Source organism: Malaclemys terrapin, chromosome 3 (genome assembly GCF_027887155.1).
Source record: "Malaclemys terrapin pileata isolate rMalTer1 chromosome 3, rMalTer1.hap1, whole genome shotgun sequence".
Classification (NCBI taxonomy): Eukaryota; Metazoa; Chordata; order Testudines; family Emydidae; genus Malaclemys; species Malaclemys terrapin.
The window spans coordinates 191,030,939-191,055,966 of record NC_071507.1 but is presented as its reverse complement, the minus strand read 5'-3'; the positions used below and the strand labels follow the sequence as shown (position 1 = coordinate 191,055,966).

The 25,028-nt window shown below is 43.9% G+C and overlaps 1 protein-coding gene across 2 annotated transcripts in view; it reads right to left on the bottom strand.

Moving 5' to 3' along the window:
• EVA1A (eva-1 homolog A, regulator of programmed cell death) overlaps positions 1-25,028 on the bottom strand; it is a 313,292-nt gene that overhangs the window by 113,728 nt on the left and 174,536 nt on the right. The window contains exon 5 of one of the 2 annotated variants that reach the window (XM_054024335.1): positions 22,212-22,355. The exons of the other annotated variant lie outside the window; for it this stretch is intronic. Coding sequence (XP_053880310.1) covers positions 22,212-22,355 — 144 coding nt within the window. The remainder of the gene's footprint in view (positions 1-22,211; positions 22,356-25,028) is intronic. 2 annotated transcript variants of the gene reach the window in all.

Below are 25,028 nucleotides of genomic sequence, written 5' to 3'. Positions count from 1 at the left end.
ACTTTCATTTCTAATTAAGTGTGGTAGGGGATGAAGCTGGAGGAGGAGGAGGAAAGGGGAATCAATTTGTTGTTAGCACCATAACGGACAGGAAAACGTTTTGCGCTGACAGGAAATTTACATTACACAAATTCCTGCCCCAGTTCACTGGGTAGCTGACTCCATTTGACAGAAAGGAGCAATAGAGCTGTGCGGTTCTCTGCCCCCATTCTTCCCGGACACATGAGACATGCACAGAAGGTTTTAATAATGGTTAATCACACAAGGGAGAATGTTTGCCTTTCTTCTGTATGGGAAATCAGGCAGAGCCTTACTGCAACGGAAGCTGGACCCTTTGATCAATGTATGACATTTTAAGAAATTTGTAAGCACTACTGTGTAATCTGGGCTAAATACTGTAGAGTTTGGGATTTAAAAAAAAATACAAGTAAGGAAAGAATTTAATGTTAGCATTTATCCATCAAGGTGACAACCACAATAATACATCTTTTTCCACAGAACGTGAAAATTACACAGCAAATTAGGAAATGAAATATGTTGGAAGATGAAGGATTCATAGCCTAGTCAACTAGCATAAAAATAAGGGATATGTAAGAGGTGAGCATCTTAAAACATGGTCCTTAGTGTTTCCCAGAACCCCATGACAAAAAAAAAAAAAAAAGTGAGTCTCAACTCCAAATTTTGGCACCTAAACTAGGGCATCACAACATTTGGGTGATCAAATTAATCCTATGTGCCTAAAGCCTAGTTTTAAATGCCAGTTTGTGCATCTAAAATAGAAATTAGAGGCCTTCAGTTTAGATGCCTATTTTGAAAATAAAGGCCTGGAAAATTACTATGATTATTACAGTAGTGTCCAAGAGCTGATAATGGGGCTCCATTATGCAAGGCACTGTACAAAAATATTGTTAGAGACAGTCACATCTGCAAAATGTTCTGTCAGACTCGTTCCCTGTGCAGGTTGGGACTCTGAGCACTGTGGCCTCTGGAGGAAAGTATATTTCATGTTGCTCTCAAATGGCTACCTACGCCAACCAGGAAGCAGTGCTGATGAACTCCAGGGGGAGCTGTACACCAGTCCTCGTCTGCCAACTGAGGCTTTGGTTATGACTTCCATCCACTCACATATTCACCTAATGCACTTACACCTAGGGACTGTTCTCTTGAATTAACTAGCTTCCAGGACCTTTGCTCCTGCAAAGCAACTGTTCAGATGGGTTATAAAGAAAGGGATGGTCCCCGGTAGCTGAGCTAGGAATTTTGTTAAAGAACTTCTAGAGGGATTTAACATAGCATGCATCATAGCTCACACCATGCAGTACCAGTTGTATTCAAGGCTCCAGTCCTGAGTAATGGATGAGGTGAGTAGAAAACCAGCAAGAAGGAAAACTAGCAGCGTCCTTCTGTGATACGTTGGTTTTTTTAAATGCTTTTGTTCTGTGACCTACCTGAGAGGATTCCCCTGCCTGACAGTAGTAAATTCCCGATCAGCAGAAAACCTGCAACTGTACCACAATCGGCGGGACAGTGCAGTGCAGCCCAGATACCTGCGAGTGGCACTGTGCGATGTGAAAATCCCTGCTGTTGCTAAGATAAGGCCCAGGAATGGCAAAGCCTTGCCAGCCTCAGGGAAAGTAAATTGCAAGCCTGTTTAGTGTATTTGTTAAAAGATAGAGATAAATGGCAGTGGATTCAGAGAAGAGCAACAAAGAGACAATTAAGAAGCTGGACAAGTTGATTTATGAGGAAAGATTAAAGGAGCTGAATACGAATAGCTTGGCTAAACAATGTCTAAAGGAGGGAAGAAATGTAGTGAGCATTGATGGTATCTGAAGCCTCCATTTGAAGGGGCTTTCCTCCTCACTGTTAGCTTGATTTGAGTCTTATGTACAGAAGCATCTGAACAGGTCAGGTCTAGCTGGCCTAAACACAGTAGCTCTTTATTACGGGTACAGAATGAGAGTGCGTCTAATATAGATTAAGACAAATAAGTGCTTTGAGGCAGCTGAGCTCTGCAGTGGAGGTGGAGCAGGTAATGGTGTCGCCTAAAGAAAAAGGGCCTGAAACCCTTTAATTTTTAATGAAAAGAAACAGAGACCCAGAGATAAAAATCATTGCCTTGGGGGAGGGAGAGAAAGGAAGATGTGGCTGAAGGAAGAAAGAGGGAGTTCAAAGGGCCCATTTCATCCAAAGCAGAATGATCTGTATGAAAAATGCCTCTTGCAATTAGACAAGTTAGAAGCTCCGCTCCGCCACTGTTTGAACTAGTAATTTGGTTATATTTTGCCATTTCTACACACGTTCTTCGCCTCGTTATCCCAGCTCCCCTGCCATCACTTAGCTTCACTGGAGCTTATTATTCATATAAATGTGCACTGCCACATTAAATGCTTCCGCACAGCAAAATAAAACCACAGAGGGTTCAGTCTGCTAGGAAATAATTGATTGACCAAAGATTACTCCCCCACCTGCTCTCATTATCTTGTGAAGAATACAAGCTTTCCAAAGGGTAGATTCTTTGTACATTAACCACTCGCCACAGTCACAACTGCTGAGCTAAGAAATCATACTTGGAATTCAACAAAAGTACTTAAGGGCAACCACATACCAGCCTCCTTTAGTGCCGATTCATTCATAGTTAATCCCTATTGGGCCGCCAGTTAAAATCAGACTGATGTATGTACTTTGTCTCATCCCTCAGTTGAATCCCTTCATTGGCTTTTTGTCTCCTTCCATATTATAGTCAGACTCTTCCAGAATTCTTTCACATAACATCCTCCTCCCCTTGCCATGTGCTGTGTCCAAGCAATATAGCTTCAGCTTCATCTCTTCCACACCTTTATTCACGCTTCTCCCTATCCTTGGAAGAAACTCTTTCTCCCACAATCAGTGTCCCTTCCTCCTTCAGATCCTGCCCCCAAACAACCTTCTTTTTCCTAGCTTTCTGCCACTAATCTCTGCTCTGGTGCCCTCCGCTCCGATCTCTTATTGAGCTAAAATATGTAAATCCTATCATCGTAAACAAATAATGAAGTGTTTTATATGAAGTCAGCTAATTACTATCCCTACCATCCCTTCTTCCCCCACCACCAGCTGGGCACTTGAGACCTTTTACTGCCATTACATTGATTCCCCCTCCTCCCCTCATCTTCTTCCCAATAAAGACCTTTGTTTAACAATAGCTTGGGAGTTGGTTGAGGGTCCACTGCAGTTGAACCTAGCCCAGTACTCCCTGGAGTCTGTAAGAGAATACTCGAGAGTCGTCTCGCAAGAGTGCTTTGCAGTTTGCCAGGGTTCACACTGCTGCCAGCTCACACCTGGCACAGTTCACAGTCATCACTGGCATGAATGAAAAGCCAGATGGACATACTAGTGGGAGAAATAAAGGCAGGTGGAATTTTTTGTTCTACTGTAACTAGAATATTAGTACAGGCATTATTACCTCTGCTTTTAGGGTACTTTGGTAATTTTTACTGTATTTCTGTTCACCTCTTGATTGTGCTGTGTGGGAGCTGTTATATAATTACCAGTCCATTCCATGATTGCTTAGACCAGGCCAGGACATACAGACAGACCCCCTATGTGCTGATACTACGTACCATTACGCTATGTTTAGTCAGTCTGGGAACTCAGAAGACATAGAGAAAAATAATTTTGGATCCATATTATAGAGCTTGACCTGAACCACTAATATCAGATCCAGCTCCAAATTTTTGCAGTGTTTGAAGGGGCTTGGGTCCATCTTTGAGGTCTTTAAAGAAATTAGATATAGAATTGTCTCCTCCCACCACAAAAGTAGTACACCTCTGGGGTGGAACACCAATGTACACACAGAGTGTGACATAACAATTTCAGACAGGAGGTTGGAATGATCACAGGCTAGATAGAGTTCACCTCCTCTTCAGGTGGGTACTCCATGTTTTTCTATCACAAACTGAAAAATACTAAGTCTTACAAAGTTTAAATAGGCAGAATGTAATTGCTCAGATTTAGAATTTGGTCAGGACACAGGTTAACATTAATGCTAGAGCTGGATAAAAAATTGTCATCAACTTTTTTCCCCCTACGAAAAATGGCTTTTTGAAGGAAATAAACATTTTAATGGAAGATTTTTGTTTCCTACGAAATATTCTGATTTTTTTAGATGAAAAATAGAAAATCAAAAACTGGAAATATTTACTGAACAATGTGGGAGTTTTGTTTGTGTGTGCGTGTGTTTGAAATATGCATTGTTATTCATAGTGGCAAGTCATAGTGATTCATGACAATAACTTGTCATTGGGCCAGGGAAAGACAGCGAGAATGATTCTATCACCTGGTAGTTAGGGCACTCTCTTCAGGATATGCGCGACTCAAATCAAAGTCCCCTCTCCAATGAGTATTTAATTATTTATAAAAAGTGGAACAGCTTCAAGAGAAGAGATTGAGAAAGCCCCATAGCAAAACATCCCACCTTTCAGTGCACCATCCTACACTGCAGGAGACCCAGGTTCAAATCCCTTCTTCATACCAGGTGGAGTGGGGACTTCGTCCTAGGTCTCCCAAATCCCAGGTAAGTGCCCTGACCACTGGACTAAAAGAGCCATTTTGTAAGTCCTTTGCTTGTGTCAAAATGCCTGAAAGTTGAAACAAAACGTTTGGGGTCAAAATTAAATATTTTGTTCCAACGTTTCTGAAATGTTTTGTGATGCTGGCAGTCCTGGTGCCAGCTCATGCCAAGGCCCCTGGGCCTCACTGAACACTGACAAATGCCTAGCTGGAAACCAGTTGACACCAGATAAGCCACGGTGGAACATCAGTGGACAAAAGACTTTGTTGAGTGCTTCCCCCACACCCATGGATAGAGTACTTGCAGAAGTCCTCATCCCACCACAGCTTGAACATCAGGAGAAGGGCATACAAATTCCCTTCAAGGAGAAATTGTTATCACTATGCTGCTTGGAATTCAGAGAAGGCAATATTTCTAAGCATAAGCAAGGGATCCCCAAGATGCGTGGCTGGGTTAGCCCCTAAAAGTCATATAGAGTTCGCTTATTATAGTGGCTACTATCACCTTTTGGAACCTAAGACTGTATCTTATTTGTGCACGTATGCTTACCTGCTTTAACCATGTCAATAACTCATTTCTTTTTCTTAGTTAATAAATGTTTAGATAGCATTATAGGATTGGATAGAAGCATTGTCTTAGGTTTGAGATCTGAGGTACAATTGACCTGGGGTAAGTGACTGGTCCCTCAGGACTGGGATTAACCTGAATACTGTTGTGATTTTTGGTGAAGGGGACCATCTATCACAAAGGCAGGCTTGCTTGGGTAGCAAGATAGACTGGAATGCCCAAGGGGACTGTCTATGACTCCATGTTAAGGCTGTTATAGTGCGTTAGGCATTCACACTTGTTACTTGGTTAGTGAAATCTCATTATAGAACATACCACTACTTTGGGGTTTGTGCCCAGTTTCTTTAGTCTGCCCTGAGGTTGGCACTCAGGCTCTGGGGCTATTCTAAACAGTTTGACATGTTTCAACTCTTTTGGTTTGGTTGAAAGTATTTAGCGAACCTGACACAAACTCGCAAATGGTTTCAGTCAGTCCAAAACTGCATTATTCAGAGAATCAACTATTTTTCTGAAAAATGTTACCCAGCTCTAGATAAAATGTTTTGGCCTCAGATACTCAAAGTGCTGTGTAGGATTTTAGCCATTCTACTTCCCTTGAATCTGATGGCAGTCACACAACTAAACTGCCCATTCAAACATAACTCTGCCTCATTATGAGGGATACCCCCTCCATTTTACACCAAACTTTACATATAAATCCATCACTCTGTCCTATTAGTGGTCACAATTCGCATCTGAAATACAGAATTATAGAAAAGGATGGCACAGAAGTGCCATTTTCAATTGTCCACAGATATTTTCTGTTATGCTGGGTCTTTCCTCCTGTTGGGTTCCGCATTTGGTGCCTGGTGAATCAAGAGGCAGACTCATCCCCCTTTGAAAATATCTGATATAGTTAAGGCCTTGGTTTTCCGTTTTTATTTTGTTTAAAAATTCCCACAAATATATCAGTGTTTATACAAAAAATTAAACGGATGAAAAATCGATAAAAAACAAAAACGAAGGGCAAGGGTGGGTGTGGGCACAGGGCCACTCTGAAGGGCCAGGGTATGAGGGGTCTCTGTCTGGCAGGGAAAGTGGATGGAGGCTGTTGCCTGGCTCCCTGCCCATCCCGTTCCCCTATGGCACAACAGCAGCCACGAACTGATAGTTACTCTCCTCTGCACACGCATGCTGTGCCATCCAGTGGGGACTCTGCAAGGAGGGAGCCAGGTACAGGGAGTTCTGGCACTTGCAAAATATAGGTAAAAATCAGTCTAAGCTGAATACTTACTTCTTCAAAATGCAGGAGTTTTTCCGGGAAATTCAGTATCAAACAAAACTGAAGGACCTTAGATATGGTTTAAAGAGGGAAGAGAGATGATTGCAGAGATGAATTTCTTTGGTTGATAATCTCTCTGCGTTATCCACACACAGTATGATGACACTCAGAACCCTACTTTGGATAAAATCCTGTCCTCAAAATCACTTTGTTCCATGGCTTACTTAACTGAGTAACCATGCAGCATTCAACCTGTTTAAGCCTTCTCACCCACCTTGTCTCTCTAATACCCTGGGACTAGCACAATTACAACAGCACTGCAAATAAGCCTTCTCAGTCACTTTCAGTGATAAAGCCAAACCAAAGAGTTTTGAAATGTCAGCATGGTCTTAACTGAGATTGAGACAATATTTATATTATGAATCTATGTAAGTAACTCCATGGTTAAGGCTGAATCTCCCTTTCCACTTTAAGGATAATTTTAAGCTGCCTCTAAGGGCACGTCTTCATGGAATCATAGAATATCAGGGTTGGAAGGGACCTCAGGAGGTCATCTAGTCCAACCCCCTGCTCAAAGCAGGACCAATTCCCAACTAAATCATCCCAGCCAGGGCTTTGTCAAGCCAGGCCTTAAAAACCTCTAAGGAAGGAGATTCCACCACCTCCCTAGGTAACGCATTCCAGTGCTTCACCACCCTCCTAGTGAAAAAGTTTTTCCTAATATTCAACCTAAACCTTCCCCACTGCAACTTGAGACCATTGCTCCTTGTTCTGTCATCTGCTACCACTGAGAACAGCCTAGATCCATCCTCTTTGGAACCCCCTTTCAGGTAATTGAAAACAGCTATCAAATCCCCCCTCATTCTTCTCTTCTGCAGACTGAACAATCTCAGTTCCCCCAGCCTCTCCTCATAAGTCATGTGTTCTAGCCCCCTAATCATTTTTGTTGCCCTCCGCTGGATTTTTTCCAATTTTTCCATATCCTCCTTGTAGTGTAACACTTTAACATGGCTTGTGTAGTCACAGCATAGCACTGGGAAAGAGCTCTCCCAGCGCTATAAAAAACTCACCTCCACGAAGGGAATAGTTTCCAGCACTGGGAGTGCGGCTCCCAGCACTGGTGCACTGTCTACACTGGCACGTTACAGCGCTGAAACTTGCAGCGCTCATTTTTTTCACACCCCTGAGCGAGAAAATTGCAGCGCTGTAAAGTGCCAGTGTAGACAAGCCCTAACTTTACCCAAATGTAGCCAAACTGCTTAAAAATGATATGCATGGTCTTCTGCCAGGATGGAAGGCAACAGGAAATGATCTGGGATTTGAAGAATCCCCAGGCCTGTGATTACCCTGAACACGAAAGGGATACGAAGAATAGGTCGGGGGGAGAAGCTTGCAATTTTGGGAAAGTCATCGAAGGCAAAAGCCTGGTTCAACTGAATCTTGTAGTCTGTATTTGACATCAATGCTTGAGCCTCTGGCAGAAGTGGGGTTTGTGAGTCTACTGAAATGGAATAAAGCCGCAATCAGCCACTCCAGGGTGCAGTAGTAAATCTTTTGTTGCATGCCTGAGGTGCAATGTATGGGTCTTCAATCACCTAGGAAGTGCACTAATGTTACTATTATTTATATTATGGTAGTGCCTAGAGGCCTCAGTGAAGATAGGGACCCTATTATGCTATGTGCTCCCATAATAAGAGACATTCGGTGCCATGAGAGCTTGCAATCTCAATAGACAAGGCAAGACAAAGGGTGGGAGAAAGAGATCACTATTATTAGTTCCATTTTACATATAGGGAACTAAAGCACATGGAGATTATGCTACTTGCTCAAGGTCATACAGGCAAACTGTGACAGAGGCAGGAGTTGAATCTAGGTGCCTCTTACGTCCCAAAACAATACCTTAACTACAAGTCCATCCTTCCTCACCAATAGATTACTAATACACATTCTGGAATGCTTTACTCCTATGAAAGAGCCATACTCTAATTTTACACCCAATTGTTTTTAACTCAGGGAAATGTCTGCAATGTGCCCTTCTGCCATGACAAGTAATTTCTAGTATAAATTTAAGAGAAAATAGTAGGGAGCAAAAACCATTGTCTTCCTTTTCTCTGCTCTTTTGAACATGCTCATTGTTTGTTAATTTTTTTTTGCTAACACCTTCGCTCTCTACTTTTAAGGCTCCCCATGTGTTTGGGCCTCTTCACACACCTTTCTCCTGAGAAGAATGACTTCTCTATCAGCATCAGTTTGGGGCAATTTAAAACTGTTGTTTTCTCTCCAGCTCCTCACCCCAAACTTCCTCTCTTCATCTCTCAGTCCCCGCAGGAGTCTTTGTCCTGCCCATCATCATTTCCCCTCCCCACTGCATATCCGTTTAGCATAATGGGCTCAGGGATTTTTTCTATCTAGGTCTCTCTCCTCCTCCTTTTTGTGTGTAAGTGATTTGGGCATTGGGAGTTGGTGCATACCTGTGACATCATCCAAAAGGCCCAACCAGCATGGCTTGGGATAAGCAGTGTCCTAAGTCACACTCTATTAGGATCGTAGTGTGATACTATTGCCTTGGTTGACACACTGAGGATTGAACTGGGGAGCTCCAGAGATAAAATGCCTGAGCTGCTACAACTTGAGCTAATGCCACATAGCTAAGGGCTGTAATAACTCATATCTTTTGTGGATCAGGCACAGAAAGGATCCCCATAACACACACGCATAGGGTTGCCAACTTTCTGATTGCAGAAAACCAAACACCCTTGCCCCACCCCTGCCCTGCCCCTAGGCCCCACCCCTTCTCCAAGGCCACGCCCCCCACTCACTCCATCCCCAGTCCTTCAGTCACTCGCTCTCCCCCACCCTCGCTCACTCGCTCATTTTCACTGGGCTGGGGCAGGGATGCAGGAGTGGGTGAGGGCTCCAGCTGGGGGTGTGGCCTCTGGGGTGGGGCCAGAAATGAGAGGTTCGGATTGTGGGAGGGGGCTGTCTGGAGCTGCCAGGGTCCCTTTTCAACCGGGCATTCTGGTTGAAAACCGGACGCCTGGCAACCCTACACACGCAGCAAAGGGTTACAATAGTATTTAAAGATGGAAAAGGCCTATTGGGACAATCATATTGCATCATCATTTCCTTTATTGTACTCCAGGACTCCATGTTTTACCTCTTGTGCTCCCCACTGCCAGAGCCTTTCCTCCACTGCCTTCCCCCTGCCAGAACCTTTCCCCCACTGCTGGAGTCTTTCACTGAGGCAGGGAAAGGCTCTGGCAGCTGGGAGGCAGCCGGAATCTACGCAGTTGAAAGTAGCAGTGGAGACGTGGGAGGCACTGGTTGGGCATGCAGACAGCAGTGCAGGCTATATAGCCTAGGGGTTTGGAGTGTCTCTACCCTACTCACCTAAGCTGTGCCTCAGTGTCTACATTGCTATTCATACCGGTGCTAGCTGGGCGTGCAACGTCTGTACTCTATACGCCACCACAAGTGAAGACGTAGCCTCAGAAAACCAGAGAAAGTGAAGCTATTGTTAAGTTCTCCCTGGTCTGTAAAACAAACATCACATCTGCAGGCAGTTCTGTTGCTATTTGCTCCCTGGACCAGTATGGGTTATGATGATCACAGTAGAATCTCATTCCCAGGCCGAGAACTCCATGTGGCTCTCCACCAACTATCCCTAGCCAGCCTTCATTTAGTAAGTATCATGCATCAGCATAATAGCAGTAATAGAAATGTTCCACTTACTTTTTACCCAACAAGAATCTAGTTCTCCCATCAGGATGAAGTGCAAGACCTTGAGGACCTAGCCTTCATAAAGCAGGATGACAGGATCATTAATGCTCCATGTTTTCAGGCTTTTCTAAAGTAAATTACAAGTTGCCATGGCAGTTCGTTAGTCCTCAGCCCAAGTGGTCGCCTTCTATTGAACAACAACGAAGGCAGAACAGAAGAACACACATACACGCTATGGCCATTCGTTTCTAAAATAAAATGATGACAAAGTTTCATCTATTTTTGCATGGAGAAGCTGCCCAGAGGTCAGATCCTAGAAAAGTCACTAAAAAGTTCTCCTTTCCCATGATTGAACCAATCCCAAATCTGCTGAAAGACTCTTAAATAAAAAAGGATTCGAAGTTCCACAGTCATCTATCCCACCACCAACCCATTTCTGGATAATGTGCCTATTTGAAGAGAATGGAAACTAGTGATGGACGAGACCTTTTAGGCCATTGAGTACAATGCCCAACCAAGAAAGGATTGTTCCCATAGAGAACCAAAGCTGTTTCGTCGGACAGGTTCCTCAGGAAATAGGGGCTCTTCTAGCAGACATCTAGGAGCACAGCTGCCTCCAAAAGCAATTTTATGTAACTGAAAGAAGCTACTAAGAAGAGGCTACGTGGAGGAAAAGCTGATAGGCCTGGGGGGGAGGAGGATTTGATTTTTTTGTTTTTTTCCATTGAATCATGATAATGTTCATGTAGAAAATTAACCTTTTTAATCATCAGTTGGGTCCCAATTCAGCAGAATACTTAAGCATTTACTTAACTTTAAGCTCGTGAGTCATCTTAGACCTAATCAGAAAGGAATTTAAGGGTATGCCTATCTTCAGTGGCATTTAAACACTGATTTAACATTAAGCACACATTTATGTGGTTTCCTGAATAGAGATGGGAATACTCATTGCTTAAAGTTAAGCACATACTTGAGTGCTCTGCTGATCTAGGGCTTAGGTCTTGAAGCTGCCAGGGACCTGAATAGGGAACCAAATTGAGGATGCTGGAGGAAATAGGGAGACAAGAAGGAAACTGCAAGGTCAAAAGGAACAAAGAAAGAGCCCTTGAGGATAGAATGGGAAATTTAGAGAAAGGAGGAGGCCAGGAACAAATAATTATTACAAAAACAACAATGACCCCAAACACTCTAGCAGCACTGATTGTAGACTGTAATCTTATGTAGCATTACACGAAAGAGTTTAAACCTCTTGTTAAAACTGAAATACAATCTTTAGTCTTGTTTGCACACCTCCTTGCTTGTTGCCACCAGCTAACAGCTTAGAGGTATTTTAAAGTAAGAGCTGCACTAAATCGTTTGTGATGTGGTCTGGTTAAAAGTGCTATGCTCAGAAAGTGGCCCCAACACATGCATTTTCTGCTTAACCTGAATTTACTTGCCTTTTCTCTCTTTCATTTTTTTTGTAATCCACTGGTGGGGAGCTGCACACTAGGAAAACCCACCTTCCACACTATACCATTATCTAAACCTGGCACCGAACCAAACTTTAATATTTCAGTCTTACCGGTTTTCAGGTTTGGAATGTTTTTATGTTGGAGGATTTTCATCTGTTCCCTGACTCGGCTAATGGAATCCTAATGTACATGAGAGATCACTATCTAATCTGACTGCCAATTACTTGCTTGTTTCAGTCATCTTCTACATACAAGATAACTTGCACTATTTTCATTGCAGCTAAGTTATGCCTATAGGAGTTTCATACAAAATGCAAAGGATATAACATGATACTCAGAGGACTGAGAAATGATCCTATTACGCTGACCTGAGATAATACAGGACCCTCCTGATGGCTGGAATAATTACAATAAACTACTCAAGCAGGGATAAAAACTGGAGTTAGACAGCAAGTTAGATGAAACCTGTAATTATTAACTTACAACTTGAAACCAGATTCAATCAACATAACTCTAGATGCCTAAGAGGAATTTAACAATAAAATATGGAAGTAGAGAATGGTCTGAAGCCAGTATAGCCGCTGGGTTGAACTTCCATGACCTGCTATTTAAAAAAAACTAAAGCTACCTGTGATGATGTTAAATGATCACTGTGGGCCAAAAGTATTTGAAAGAGATCCTCTTTATTCAGTGATGCAAAACCCACTGTGTCTGTGAATCAGAACAGGGGCTTCTGCAACATTTCTCCCACACACTTCCTGTCTGGGAAGTTAAAGCACATTTCCCAATACCACACCTGTTTTACCCCATCTTTAGAATATGAATTGGACTCTGCTCCCTTTGAACTCAATAGAAAACCTCTCATGGACAAGTTAGAGGACAGCAGTGTATAAACGCTGGGGATGGGAGGATTTTGTAGGAGTGGGTGTGATCATCACCGAATTGCAAGCCAGAGATGTCAGCGATGGGAAACACCTATTAGTAGAGCCCTGTGTTTATTGCAAATACAAAAGAACATTAAATAAAATTAAAAAATACATATAAAATGGAATAAAACAAAAAACTCACCCCACAGCAGCAACTTCACAGCTCCTATCCCGCGCGGCTGGGCCCAGCTCCCCTCACTGGGTATTGCGACCTGGCACGCAGGGTTGCAGCACCACTCAGATTTGACCCAGTTTCCCCTCCGTCATCATGATGGAGGCGGCAGTTGGGCCAAACCTGAGCAGCGCTGCAACACCATGCGCCAGGTTGCCACACTCAAAGTAGGGAGTCAGCCCAGCCCTGCGGGACAGGAGCCGCTACTGGAAGCTGAGTGTAGGACAGGCTCACACTGGTGACAGGAGCCAACCCCACCCCACTCATTTTATCATTGGATAAAATGAAACAACACAAAATTCCCAAACAAGAAAACAAAAAATTATAAAAATGAAAACATTTCACAGGGCTCTCCTTATTACGTCACCTCACTCCCCGAGTTCTGACAGCACAGGGTTGTTCCATATAGCATATTCCGGGTTACAATGTTATCTATCACGAACCTTGCAACAGCAAACAGGAGGCCGAGGTTTCTGCCAATAACCTCACTGTACCATTTCTTTGGAGCCTACAGTCATTGTCACCCTTTGGTTACTCCATCAGTTAATCCCTTGGCAGGTTTCTCAGGAATTGCTAAAAGCAGGAGACATTCCTCTCCGTTCAGCTCTCCCCAAGCTTTGGAACCAGAGACCTGTCATCAAAGCTATTGAAGTTTGTCAAATGAGAAACGTCTCAGTAATATGATATTCCACCCACACGTCCATCCCAACCTTTACATCAACATGCTCAGTTCCACGGTCCCCTTTGGAGCAGGTCAGTGGTTCCACACCACCGTTGGCAGAAGACTGCCCCCGCCTCATTCTATGGATGAGCAGGAAGAGTGATAGAATTCAGGCTGCAGGATCAAACACAGCAGTGCAGCATGACATGCACCATCACTAAAAGCCAAATCCCGAAGTCCTTCCCCACCCAATATTTACTCTGGCAAAATTCCTTGTGAAGTCAAACTGGAGTTTTGCCTGAGTCATGCATGTATCCTGCCATGTATCCTCTTTGGCCCTAACAAAGGATTGCATCATAGAAATGTAGGATGGGAAAGAACCTTGATAGGTCATCTAGTCCAGTCCCCTGCACTGAGGAAGGACTAAGCATTATCTAGACCATGCCTGATGGGTGTTTGTCTAACCTGTTCTTAAAAAACTCCAGTGATGGAGATTCCACAAGGCAATTTGTTCCAGTGCTTAACTACCCTGACAGTTAGGAAGTTTTTCTTAATGTCTAACCTAAATCTCCCTTCCTGCAATTTAAGCCCATTATTTCTTGTCCTGTCCTCAGTGATTAAGGAGAACAATTTATCACCCTCCTCTTTATAACAACCTTTTACATACTGAAAGACTGTTATCATATGCCTCCTCAGTGTTCTCGTCTCCAGACTAAACAAAGCAAAGCAAAGTTTTCAATCTTTCCTTGTAGGTCATGTTTTTTAGACCTTTAATCATTTTTGTTGCTCTCCTCTGGACTTTCTCCAGTTTGTCCACATCTTTCACAAAGTGTGGTGCGCCGAACTGGACACAATACTACAGGTCTTGTCAGTGCTGAGTAAAGTGGAAGAATTACTTCTTGTGTCTTGCTACAACATCCCAGAATGTTGTTAGCTTTTTTGTTGCAATAATATTACATTGTTGACTCATGTTTAGTTTGTGATCCACTATAATCCCAGATTCTTTTCTGCAGTACTCCTTCCTAGGCAGTCAATTCCCATTTTGTATTTGTGCAACTGATGGTCCTTCCTTAGTGTAGTACTTTGCAAATGTCCTTATTGAATTTCATCCTGTTTATGTCAGGAAAATTATGATACTATATTTTAGCCTAGTTTAAAACCCTAATCATGTACACTTCTATAACATTTTTTACCCTGAAACATCCTAAAGTGCTTCACAAGCTATGGACACATGCAACAGCACTGATATGCAGCCAGCTCTTGGTTAAGGGCAGTAGCCAAAGCACATCAATGCAGCATGAGGAGATTTTAGTGAAGGGCTCCTGGGCAAATATCTGCTTTTATAAAAAGTACCAGGGCTTATTTAACGGTTACATAGAGAAAACAGGCTCCCAGATTTTTTAAGAGTTCATCTGAAAGACCTACACACAACAAACTGCATAACAACCAACTGATCACCTCAGTCATGTGAAAGGCTGCGACGGCCCTAGGGAACCTAGAGTTCCAACTTGATGTTTAGACCAATATGCCACCATCTCCAGTAGTTGTGCCTAATGGTTGAGCATCCTCAGTTCTCTTTGACTCTGCCTTCCCATGCTGCAATAAGCAGAGTCATTCTTCTGTCTCATGAGAACCCAGCCTGAGCTAAAGTGCTTAAACACCATTATATTAAAGCTTCCTTATGGTCCCCTCCCTTGCTCTTAGTCTCCTCCCTAGTTATCCACACCTCATTTTTCTGAAGCCTCCCTGTTATCTGAAGCAGAGTTATGTCCTTTAAGTTCAGCTGAAAATGCCTCCCTATTTTAGATAACATGATGTGAGGGACTCGGTAACTGAGTGTGCGCTGTACATAAATCCCTCGAAGAGACCCCACAAAGGAGTCCAAGATTCACACAGGGGAAACAGCCCAAAACAACAGGTTTATGAGTCACCTGGCCAGTCAAGACACACCCCCTTCCATTCCTAGTGATAAGTTTCTTTACAGAAAAGCAAGGCAACTATCATAAATGGAGAAACAAGACGTTCAGCTTTTTGGAAAGCTGAACTGAAGGATTACCCAATTGCACTGCATCCAAACTAGAGAGACAAGGTGGATGAGGTAATATCCTTTATTCAACTTCCCTTGGTGAGAGAGACAAACTTTCAAGCCGCACAGAGCTCTTCTTCAGGCCTGGGAAAGGTACTCTGAGCATCACAGCTAAATGCAAAGTGGAACAGATGGTTTAGCATAAGTAGTTAACTCATATTCTAAGTCTAAGGGACCATTCAAGGTAGAGTGGCCCATTAAGACCTCTTCAGTCACAGGACAAAAAGAGGGGGTTATATATAATATATGAAGATATACAGATTGCTTCACCATGAATGAAGCATATATCCGAGGATGTGGAAAAAGCTAATGTACTCAATGATTTTTTTGCCTCTGTCTTCACGAACAAGGTCAGCTCCCAGATTGCTGCACTGGGCAACACAATATGGGGAGAAGGTGATCAGCCCTCTGTGGAGAAAGAAGTGGTTCGGGACTATTTAGAAAAACTGGACGTGCACAAGTCCATGGGGCTGGATGCGCTGCATCCGAGGGTGCTAAAGGAGTTGGCAGGTGAGATTGCAGAGCCATTAGCCATTATTTTTGAAAACTCATGGCGATCGGGGGAGGTCCCAGATGACTGGAAAAAGGCTAATGTAGTGCCCATCTTTAAAAAAGGGAAGGAGGAGGATCTGGGGAACTACAGGCCAGTCAGCCTCACCTCAGTCGCTGGAAAAATCATGGAGCAGGTCCTCAAAGAATCAATTATGAAACATTTAGAGGAGAGGAAAGTGATCAGGAACAGTCAGCATGGATTCACGAAGGGGAAGTCGTGCCTGACTAACCTAATTGCCTTCAATGATGAGATAACTGGCTCTGTGGAGGAGGGAAAAGCAGTGGATGTGTTATTCCTTGACTTTAGCAAAGTTTTTGATACGGTCTCCCACAGTATTCTTGCCACCAAGTTAAAGAAGTATGGGCTGGATAAATGGACTGTAAGGTGGATAGAAAGCTGGCTAGATCGTCGGGCTCAACGTGTAGTGACCAATGGCTCCATGTCTAGTTGGCAGCCGGTTTCAAGCAGAGTGCCCCAAGGGTCAGTCCTGGGGCCGGTTTTGTTTAATATCTTTATTAATGATCTGGAGGATGGTGTGGACTGCACTCTCAGCAAGTTTGCAGATGACACTAAACTAGGAGGCGTGGTAGATACACTAGAGGGTAGGGATCGGATACAGAGGGACCTAGACAAATTAGAGGATTGGGCCAAAAAAAACCTGATGAGGTTCAACAAGGACAAGTGCAGAGTCCTGCACTTAGGACAGAAGAATCCCATGCACTGCTACAGACTAGGGACCGAATGGCTAGGTAGCAGTTCTGCAGAAAAGGACCTAGGGGTCACAGTGGACGAGAAGCTGGATATGAGTCAACAGTGTGCTCTTGTTGCCAAGAAGGCTAACGGCATTTTGGGCTGTATAAGTAGGGGCATTGCCAGCAGATCGAGGAACGTGATCGTTCCCCTTTATTCGACATTGGTGAGGCCTCATCTGGAATACTGTGTCCGGTTTTGGGCCCCACACTACAAGAAGGATGCGGAAAAATTGGAAAGAGTCCAACGGAGGGCAACAAAAATGATTAGGGGTCTGGAGCACATGACTTATGAGGAGAGGCTGAGGGAACTGGGATTGTTTAGTCTCCAGAAGAGAAGAATGAGGGGGGATTTGATAGCAGCCTTCAACTACCTGAAGTGGGGTTCCAAAGAGGATGGAGCTCAGCTGTTCTCAGTGGTGGCAGATGACAGAACAAGGAGCAATGGTCTCAAGTTGCAGTGGGGGAGGTTCAGGTTGGATATTAGGAAACACTATTTCACTAGGAGGGTGGTGAAACACTGGAATGCGTTACCTAGGGAGGTGGTGGAGTCTCCCTCCTTAGAGGTTTTTAAGGCCCGGCTTGACAAAGCCCTGGCTGGGATGATTTAGTTGGGAATTGGTCCTGCTTTGAGCAGGGGGTTGGACTCTTGAGGTCCCTTCCAACCCTGATATTCTATGATTCTATGATTCTATGAAGCCAATGATATACATTGATGATATTTTCATCCTCTGGCCAGACGACATAAAACTTCCTCATAGATTTCCACCACAACTTCAACAACCACCACACATCCATTAAACTCTCTCTGGAACACTCCCACACTAGCATCAACTTCTGTTATCTACAGCCAGGCACTCAGATACCACAGAATGCGCTCCCAGGAGAAAGTCCGGGATATACATCTTAACATGCTTAAAACAACCTTCACCAAACAAGGACACTCCACCAGAAAAGTAGATCGCATCATGGAATGTGTCACCCAAATACCTGAAAGAACCTGCTTCAATACAGAAATAAAACCACCTCCAACCGCACACCTGTAGTTAACTATCAGGGGGTAGCCATGTTTCTGAAGAAGTGGTTTTTTACCAATGAAAGCTTATGCCCAAATAAATCTTTTAGTCTTTAAGGTGCCACCGGACACCTGTAGTTGTCATCTACCACCCCACATCGGAATCCATACTAGGTATCATCAAACAACTACAACCCATATTCAATGGGGATCCCAACATAAAAGAAATCTTTCCTGAACCCCGTTTCCTGGCCTTCAAACAACCCCCCAGCCTCTCTGAGCTCATCTTCAGAAGCAAGCTCCCCAGAGAGCAGCACATACCAATTCAAAGCAGCACCAGACCCTGCCAGAACAACAGATGCAAAACCTGCAGACATATCTCCATTGCTACAATGATCAACACCCCCCACAACACATCTTTCAAGATCCATGGATACTACACATGCCTATCACAACATTTGGTGTACCTCATCCAGTGCACTAAATGCACCAATAGCAACTGTGTGGGTGAAACCAAACAATCACTATGTTCTCGAATGAACTCACAGAGAAAAAGGATAAAAGACAAAAACACCACATCACCTGTGGGTGAACACTTTTCATAATGCAATCACTGACTTATCAGCCCCCATCCTCAAAGGAAACCTGCACAACACTTTAAAAAGATGAGCCTGGGAACTTAAATTCATAACTCTGATAGACATTAAGAATCATGGACGAACAGAGACACTGGATTTATGGTTTATCACAACAATCTGTAACCCACTAACCCCCTCCTTTTATCCTATGACTGCAGAGGTGTTAACCGCCCACTCTACTTTGAATGGTCCCTTACAATATGTGCTTCCTACTTATGCTAAATAATCAATTCCACCTTGCATTTAGCTGTGATACTCGGCCTTTCCCAGGCCTGAAGAAGACTCTGTGCGGCTTGAAAGTTAGTCTCTCTCACCAAGAGAAGTTGGTTGAATAAAGGATATTACCTCATCCACCTTGTCTCTCTATAATCCTGGGACCAACACAGTTACAACTGTACTGCATACTTCATCCAAACTGTAATTGTTCCCTAAATATCACAGACTTGAAGCTTTCCCCTCCGCCACCCCCATTATCATCAAAACTCACTTCTCTCAATTGCAGGAAAGTGGATTTAATTATTGGTGGTGGGGTTTTGTTTTGGCTATTTGGTTTTGTTTGATTGGTTTAAAGACTTCAGCTGTAGGTAAAACCAAAAGCAAACTGAGTCATAGACTCAACCCAATGGCTCTAGGGAGGTCTCATATCACCCTGTTGCTGACCAGTGTGTGTTGACATGGTCGAGAATGAAGTAGAGCTCACCAGCTAACGAACAGAAAGTGCCATTTTGATCTTCCCAACCACTGTATGTTTCCCCAATCCATTTAGGATATGACGGTGACATTACACTCCATATTCTTTATGAAAATATGCTTATGATATGGATATGACATAACTGAGATATACTTTATGCAAGATGGCTCCTGTAAGATATCATTGGAAAGATTATGATTTACTAAATGTGATTATCCCATTTGTACGCCTGTATCATTTCTGTATTTGAAGTTAGGAATATGAACTATGTAACAATTACAACTGGGTGTGTATTGGGAAGACACCCACCAGATGACAGGCCATCAGATTTGATAGGACATTAGGGAGGAACAACAAGATTGTAAAGATACTAATCTCTCTCCTTCCTGGGAGGCGTCCTAGGTCGTAACTGTGACACTACTAGGTCAGGTGGTCTTGTCACCTCATACTAAATATTATCTTGGACTTCTTGTAACTTTCCACTAAAGGGGAAGGTGGGTCAAGTTTGGGAAACAAAGGATCCCGCCTTATGTAAATCTTATTTAAGGGTGGGAAGGAAGGCAAACGGGACTCTCCTCCATTGCCTGCCCAAGAAGAAGGACTGCTGAAAGAACCTGAAGGGACAAAGGAATTAACCTGAAGGGAAAGGCAGGGGTGAGTCCAGACTGAGACAGGGGTCCAGTCTGTAAGAAGAAAAAACTGGAATTCTGAGCTATAGAAATTCTGCATCTTGCCTAATTCAACATTTAGGGTGAGAAATTATATTTTTCAGAGGGGTAGCCATGTTAGCAAAAACAACGAGGAGTCTTTGTGGCACCTTAGAGACTAACAAATTTATTTGGGCATAAGCTTTCGTGGGCTATAACCCACTTCATCAGATGCATGGAGTGAAAAATACAGTAAGCAGGTATAAATATAAAGCACATGAAAAGATGGGAGTTGCCTTACCAAGTGGGGGGTCAGTGCTAACGAGGCCAATTCAATTAGGGTGGATGTGGCCATTCCCAACAGTTGACAAGAAGAGGTGAATATCATCAGAGGGAAAATTATTTTTTGTAGTGACCCAGCCACTCCCAGTCTTTATTCAGGCCTAATTTGATGATGTCCAGTGTACAAATACAAATATAGGGACCCACACACACACTTGGTAAGGCAACTCCCATCTTTTCACGTGCTGTATATTTATACCTGTCTACTGTATTTTCCACTCCATGCATCTGATGAAGTGGGTTATAGCCCATGAAAGCTTATGCCCAAATAAATTTGTTAGTCTCTAAGGTGCCACAAGGACTCCTCGTTGTTTTTAAATTATATTTTGTAACCTATTTCTTTAGTGAATCAAGCTTAGTTTGCGTGTTTTATTTGCTTAGTAATCTACTTTGTTCTGTTTGCTATCTCTTTAACCACTTATAATCTATCTTTTATAGTTAATAAATTTGTGTTGTTTATTAATAAACCCAGTTTTTGTAATTTCTAACTGGGGCGGGGACAAGAAGTTGTGCATATCTTCCTCTACATTGAGGGAGGGGGTGAATATATGAACTTACATTGTATAGATTTCGCTGCAGTGCAAGACAATATATCTTTGAGTCTGCACTCCAAGGGAGGTGGACACCTGACTGCTGGGGCAAGTCCCTTAAGCTGAGTCTTCCCAGAGCTGATCTCAGTGTCTATGTCGTTCTGCAGCTGGGTGTGCCATGCACATGTGTGTGCTGGAGGAGTCTTAAGAGTCTGGCTCAGCAAGACAGGTAAAAAAGGGGCCCATGCTGGCAAAACAGGTGGGCTCAGTGGTATCTCAGCACATCAGATGGCATCTTAAAGGGGGCAACCTGTCACAGTAACTAGCAACTGGGAATACAGGACCTGATTCAAAGCTTGTTAAAAAGAAAGACTCCCACTGACGCTAGTGTGCTTTGGATCAGGCCCATAATGCAGGGGCCCAGCAATGTGGCATGTGAATCAGGAAGAGATTTCCAGTTGGAAGTGCATCTCCTGGGTTCATTTTGGTTTGTATTTGGATTTCAGGCTAATGTTTGTTGCATCACATCAGACTCTATTCCATCACCATAATATGGCTCTCCCTACTGGTCTCGAAGATAGCTAATACAGTCACGGGGCACTCCCCAGTAGGAAAATTTACCGAGCTGTGTCAACATCCACTCTGCTTCTGCTACCTCCGTTCAAAATACACTTCCCTGTCTTCTACTGCCAAAGGAAGCAAGCGACTTATAAACAACCTCCCTTAGCAAATTGCCCCTACACAAATCATTCCCAAATGTTATGAATCAGTAAAATTCCATCACTGGACAAAGATGGACCTGATGCTGCTTTGAGACCACAGAAACATGGGGAGGAATAGTTATTGCTCTACCGCGAAACCCTGATGCCTGGTTAAGTAGAACCACAATGTACATCTAATACTGACAGATGGAAACATATAGAGTCTATGTAATAGTTACCACTGATCACACTAGTTTGGATAGCAAATACCCCAAGGTTTGTTTGAGGATGTTTGGGTGTTTTTCCATTAACTCGGTGGGTGCTAATGGAGCAACATATTTCTTATTTTTTTGTTTAAAATGATAGACACTGAGAACCAAACAGAGACCTTACTGGAGACCAAAATCTTGTTGCAAGCAAATACAACAATATGCCAGTGTCTCCATGTAGAATGGGAGCATCAGCAGAGTTATCCCTTTACCAAAGCTCATACGATGGGATGATGATGGATGAATTAAAAAACATTCTTTCCATAAATTCTGCTTTTCATATCAATCTGCTGACAAGAAGAACTCAGCATTAAACCATCCACAGAAGCTGCCAGGCCCCTAGTTAATCTACATTCCTAAACAGGGTTGCCATACACTGCACAATCAGCTTGGTGAATGACAAACTTCCATGCATTGTCACAATAGGTTGACCTCTTAGTTCATGAATCAGAACAAAGGCATAACATGGAGAGGGCACATGGGGGGGGGAGTCACGTGCCCCCTCAGATATAACTGCTTTGCTTGTACTAAGCATGCTTACATGGACTGAGCATGCTCAGTAACATCTACTGAAGCCCTGCCCTCACTCTGCCCTTACTTGTGCCCCTCCCCCCACTATCGGTAGGTACAGGTCGTCTCTGAACCAGCATGTTTCCCAAATGAATGTTAAAGAAGCTTACCACAGGTGTAGATAACATTGAGGTGCTTGTGGACACCTGGGTAACAAGGATCACCGAATTCATAGGTGCTGGCATACACACTGCAGCTTCTTTTTCCATGGCAGCGTCTGGTCATGAGCTGGAGAGCCGTGGCTGACTGACACTCTGAAAGGGGAAAAGATAGGGAACAATTCTGAATGCACGCCATCCTTGTCAGAACCTTTGGGAGAAAATGTAGGCTAGGAACAACAGATCAGCACTTTGACACTGATGTAAAATATTTCAAGGCCTCCAAGCCTGCACCATGAAGAGGATAGAACTCTAAACTCATCAGTTCAAAATCAGGAGCTAGATAAGAGGTGACCAAACTACTGCAGGTGGGAGGGGAAAAGAGACCAGGACCCTTCTATCTCATTGACATAAACAAGGTTACAAATGAGGCAGGTTTGTTTCCAGAGGGGAAAAATGACCCATTAAAGAGATAATAATAATACCTAGATCCTACAGACCACTTTTCTTCTATAGATTTCAAAGCATTTTACAAAGGAGGTCAGTTTTATTATCCCCATTTTACAGATGGGGAAACTGAGACATGAGATCTATGAAGTGACTTGCCCAACATCACTCAGCAGAGCAGTGGCAGCACTGGGAATAGAAGCCAGGTCTCCTAAGGGGCAATTCAGTGCTCAATCCACTACAGACACATGCCACCCTATAGGCTAACCTACGAGAATGCCACATGACCAGAGTGCACATGAATTCTAAGGACTTTGGATCATCTTGTGGAATTCCCATGTATCTATGTTCAGTTTTTATAATGGCCCCCTGTGATTGGGCGCGAGTCACCACTGCGGTGCCTTCTGCTGGCCATCCTGGGAATTAGCTCTGGTTCGCTGGTGTGCCCTCATCTAGAGGCGTCTCTCCACCGTAGCTTCTGTCGTCAGGACCCGTGTCGCTCTCAGGACCGTGGTGTCCTCTTCTGGACACAGCCCTCTGGCCGTGCTCCTTTCGGTTCTCTCCCTCCACTTCCGATGGGGGGCCGGCAGTCCTCTGTCCAGCCTCTTGCCTCAGTGGCAGGCTGCAGTCCAGGGTCTAGCCGTGTGCATCAGTGGAAACTGGGGCTGAAGTGGGCGGGAGGGCGGCAGTCACGCACTGCATCACCTCCAATCCCCGCCTTTTTCCCTGAGCCATTTCCCTGCAGCTCTAGCACCTTCTCTGCCCTTGTATCAGGGCCCCAGACTGGAAGCGGTCAGCCGGGACCTCACTCATGCTCCCCTGACCTACCCAGTGCTGCTCTGATCATGGTGCTGTTTCTTCTCCCTCCTTCAGGGCACCCAGTGCTCCCTCCTCAAACTCTAGGAAGTGACTGAAGCTTCTCTGTTCAGCAGCCCTTCTTATATGGCCCAGCCTGGCCCTGATGGGTTAGAGAGAAAACCATTCCCCCGCTGGCTGTCTCTACAAGCCCTTTCCTAATTGGCTGCCTCCTACATAGCCTCCCCGGGGCTGCTTTAACTCCTCTTCTGCCAATGTGGGGCAGAGCCCCACCACACACCCCCATGACAGCAGTATCTGAGTGCCTTCCATATCAATAGCAATAGCGAACTCCCCGGTAGACTTCATGGTGTCTCTGGTTCTCCACTTTTTTGAAAGGGCGGACATGGAAACTCTGCTTGGGGTCCTTCTTTCATTGGTTTATTTTAGTTGGCTGGTTGACTTTTTTTGTTTGTGTGGGGAGTTGAGGTAGATTTCCAAATCTCCAAACCTTCAAATTGTGAAGATACCATGGACTATGTCATTCAGATCTCTGTTGTTGCAAGTCTGCGACCTTCCACACTGGAACAACGGAACCAGAAGAGCTGAGAACTCCCATGTTTGTCTTAAGGTGGTCAGACTGTTATCCTGACTATGGCCTGGCGTACACTAAAAATTTACATCCACATAGCTACATCGCTCAGGGGTGTGATAGGGTTTGTTTACACTATGTGGGGCTACAAAGGCAGAGCTGCGGTACGGCACCTAGGCCGCTGTAACCTCGCAGTGTAAACGCATCCATGACAGAAGGGTTTTTTCCATCACCCCCCACCCGCCAAGCAGCTTCCATCAACCAAGCCGCGTCAATGCCAGTGGTTAGGTCAACATACCTACAGTGCTCAAGCGGTGCGAATTTTTCACCATTGTGGTTTCACACCCCTGAGCCATTGGTTAAGCACTGGAATAATGGTTAAGCACTGGAATAAATTGCCTAGGGAGATTGTGGATCTCCATCATTGGGGATTTTTAAGAGCAGGTTGGACAAACACCTGTCAGGGATGGTTTAGATAATACTTAGTTCTGCCTTGAGTGCAGGGGACTGGACTAGATGACCTCTCGAGATCCCTTGCAGTTCTATGATTCTATGTAGCTATGTCTATCTAAATTTTTAGTGTAGACCAGGCCAAAAATTGACACCCCAGAGCACCGTAGCTATGCCAACCTGACCCCTGCTGTAGACATGGAAGACTGCTTCTGCCTACCTAGATACTGCCGCTCAGATAGGTGGAGTTCCTACAGTGATGGATAAATCCTTTCCATTGCGGTAGAATGCGTCTAGACTACAGGGCTACAGTGGCATAGCTTCAGTGCTCCGTAGAGTAGAGAAGCCCTATGTCTATTTAAAGACCAAAATAATTAAACTTTTAATTGCTGCATCTAAGCAGAAATATCCAGTGGGGCTGGAAATGCTGGGCATATTTGTCTATCCCATTCATCTGAATACATTTTGAATATTCAAAACAACAAGGTGAATATTCAGCCAACTATTTTAAATCAGGATGTTCACTATTGTTCTCATGAACTAAG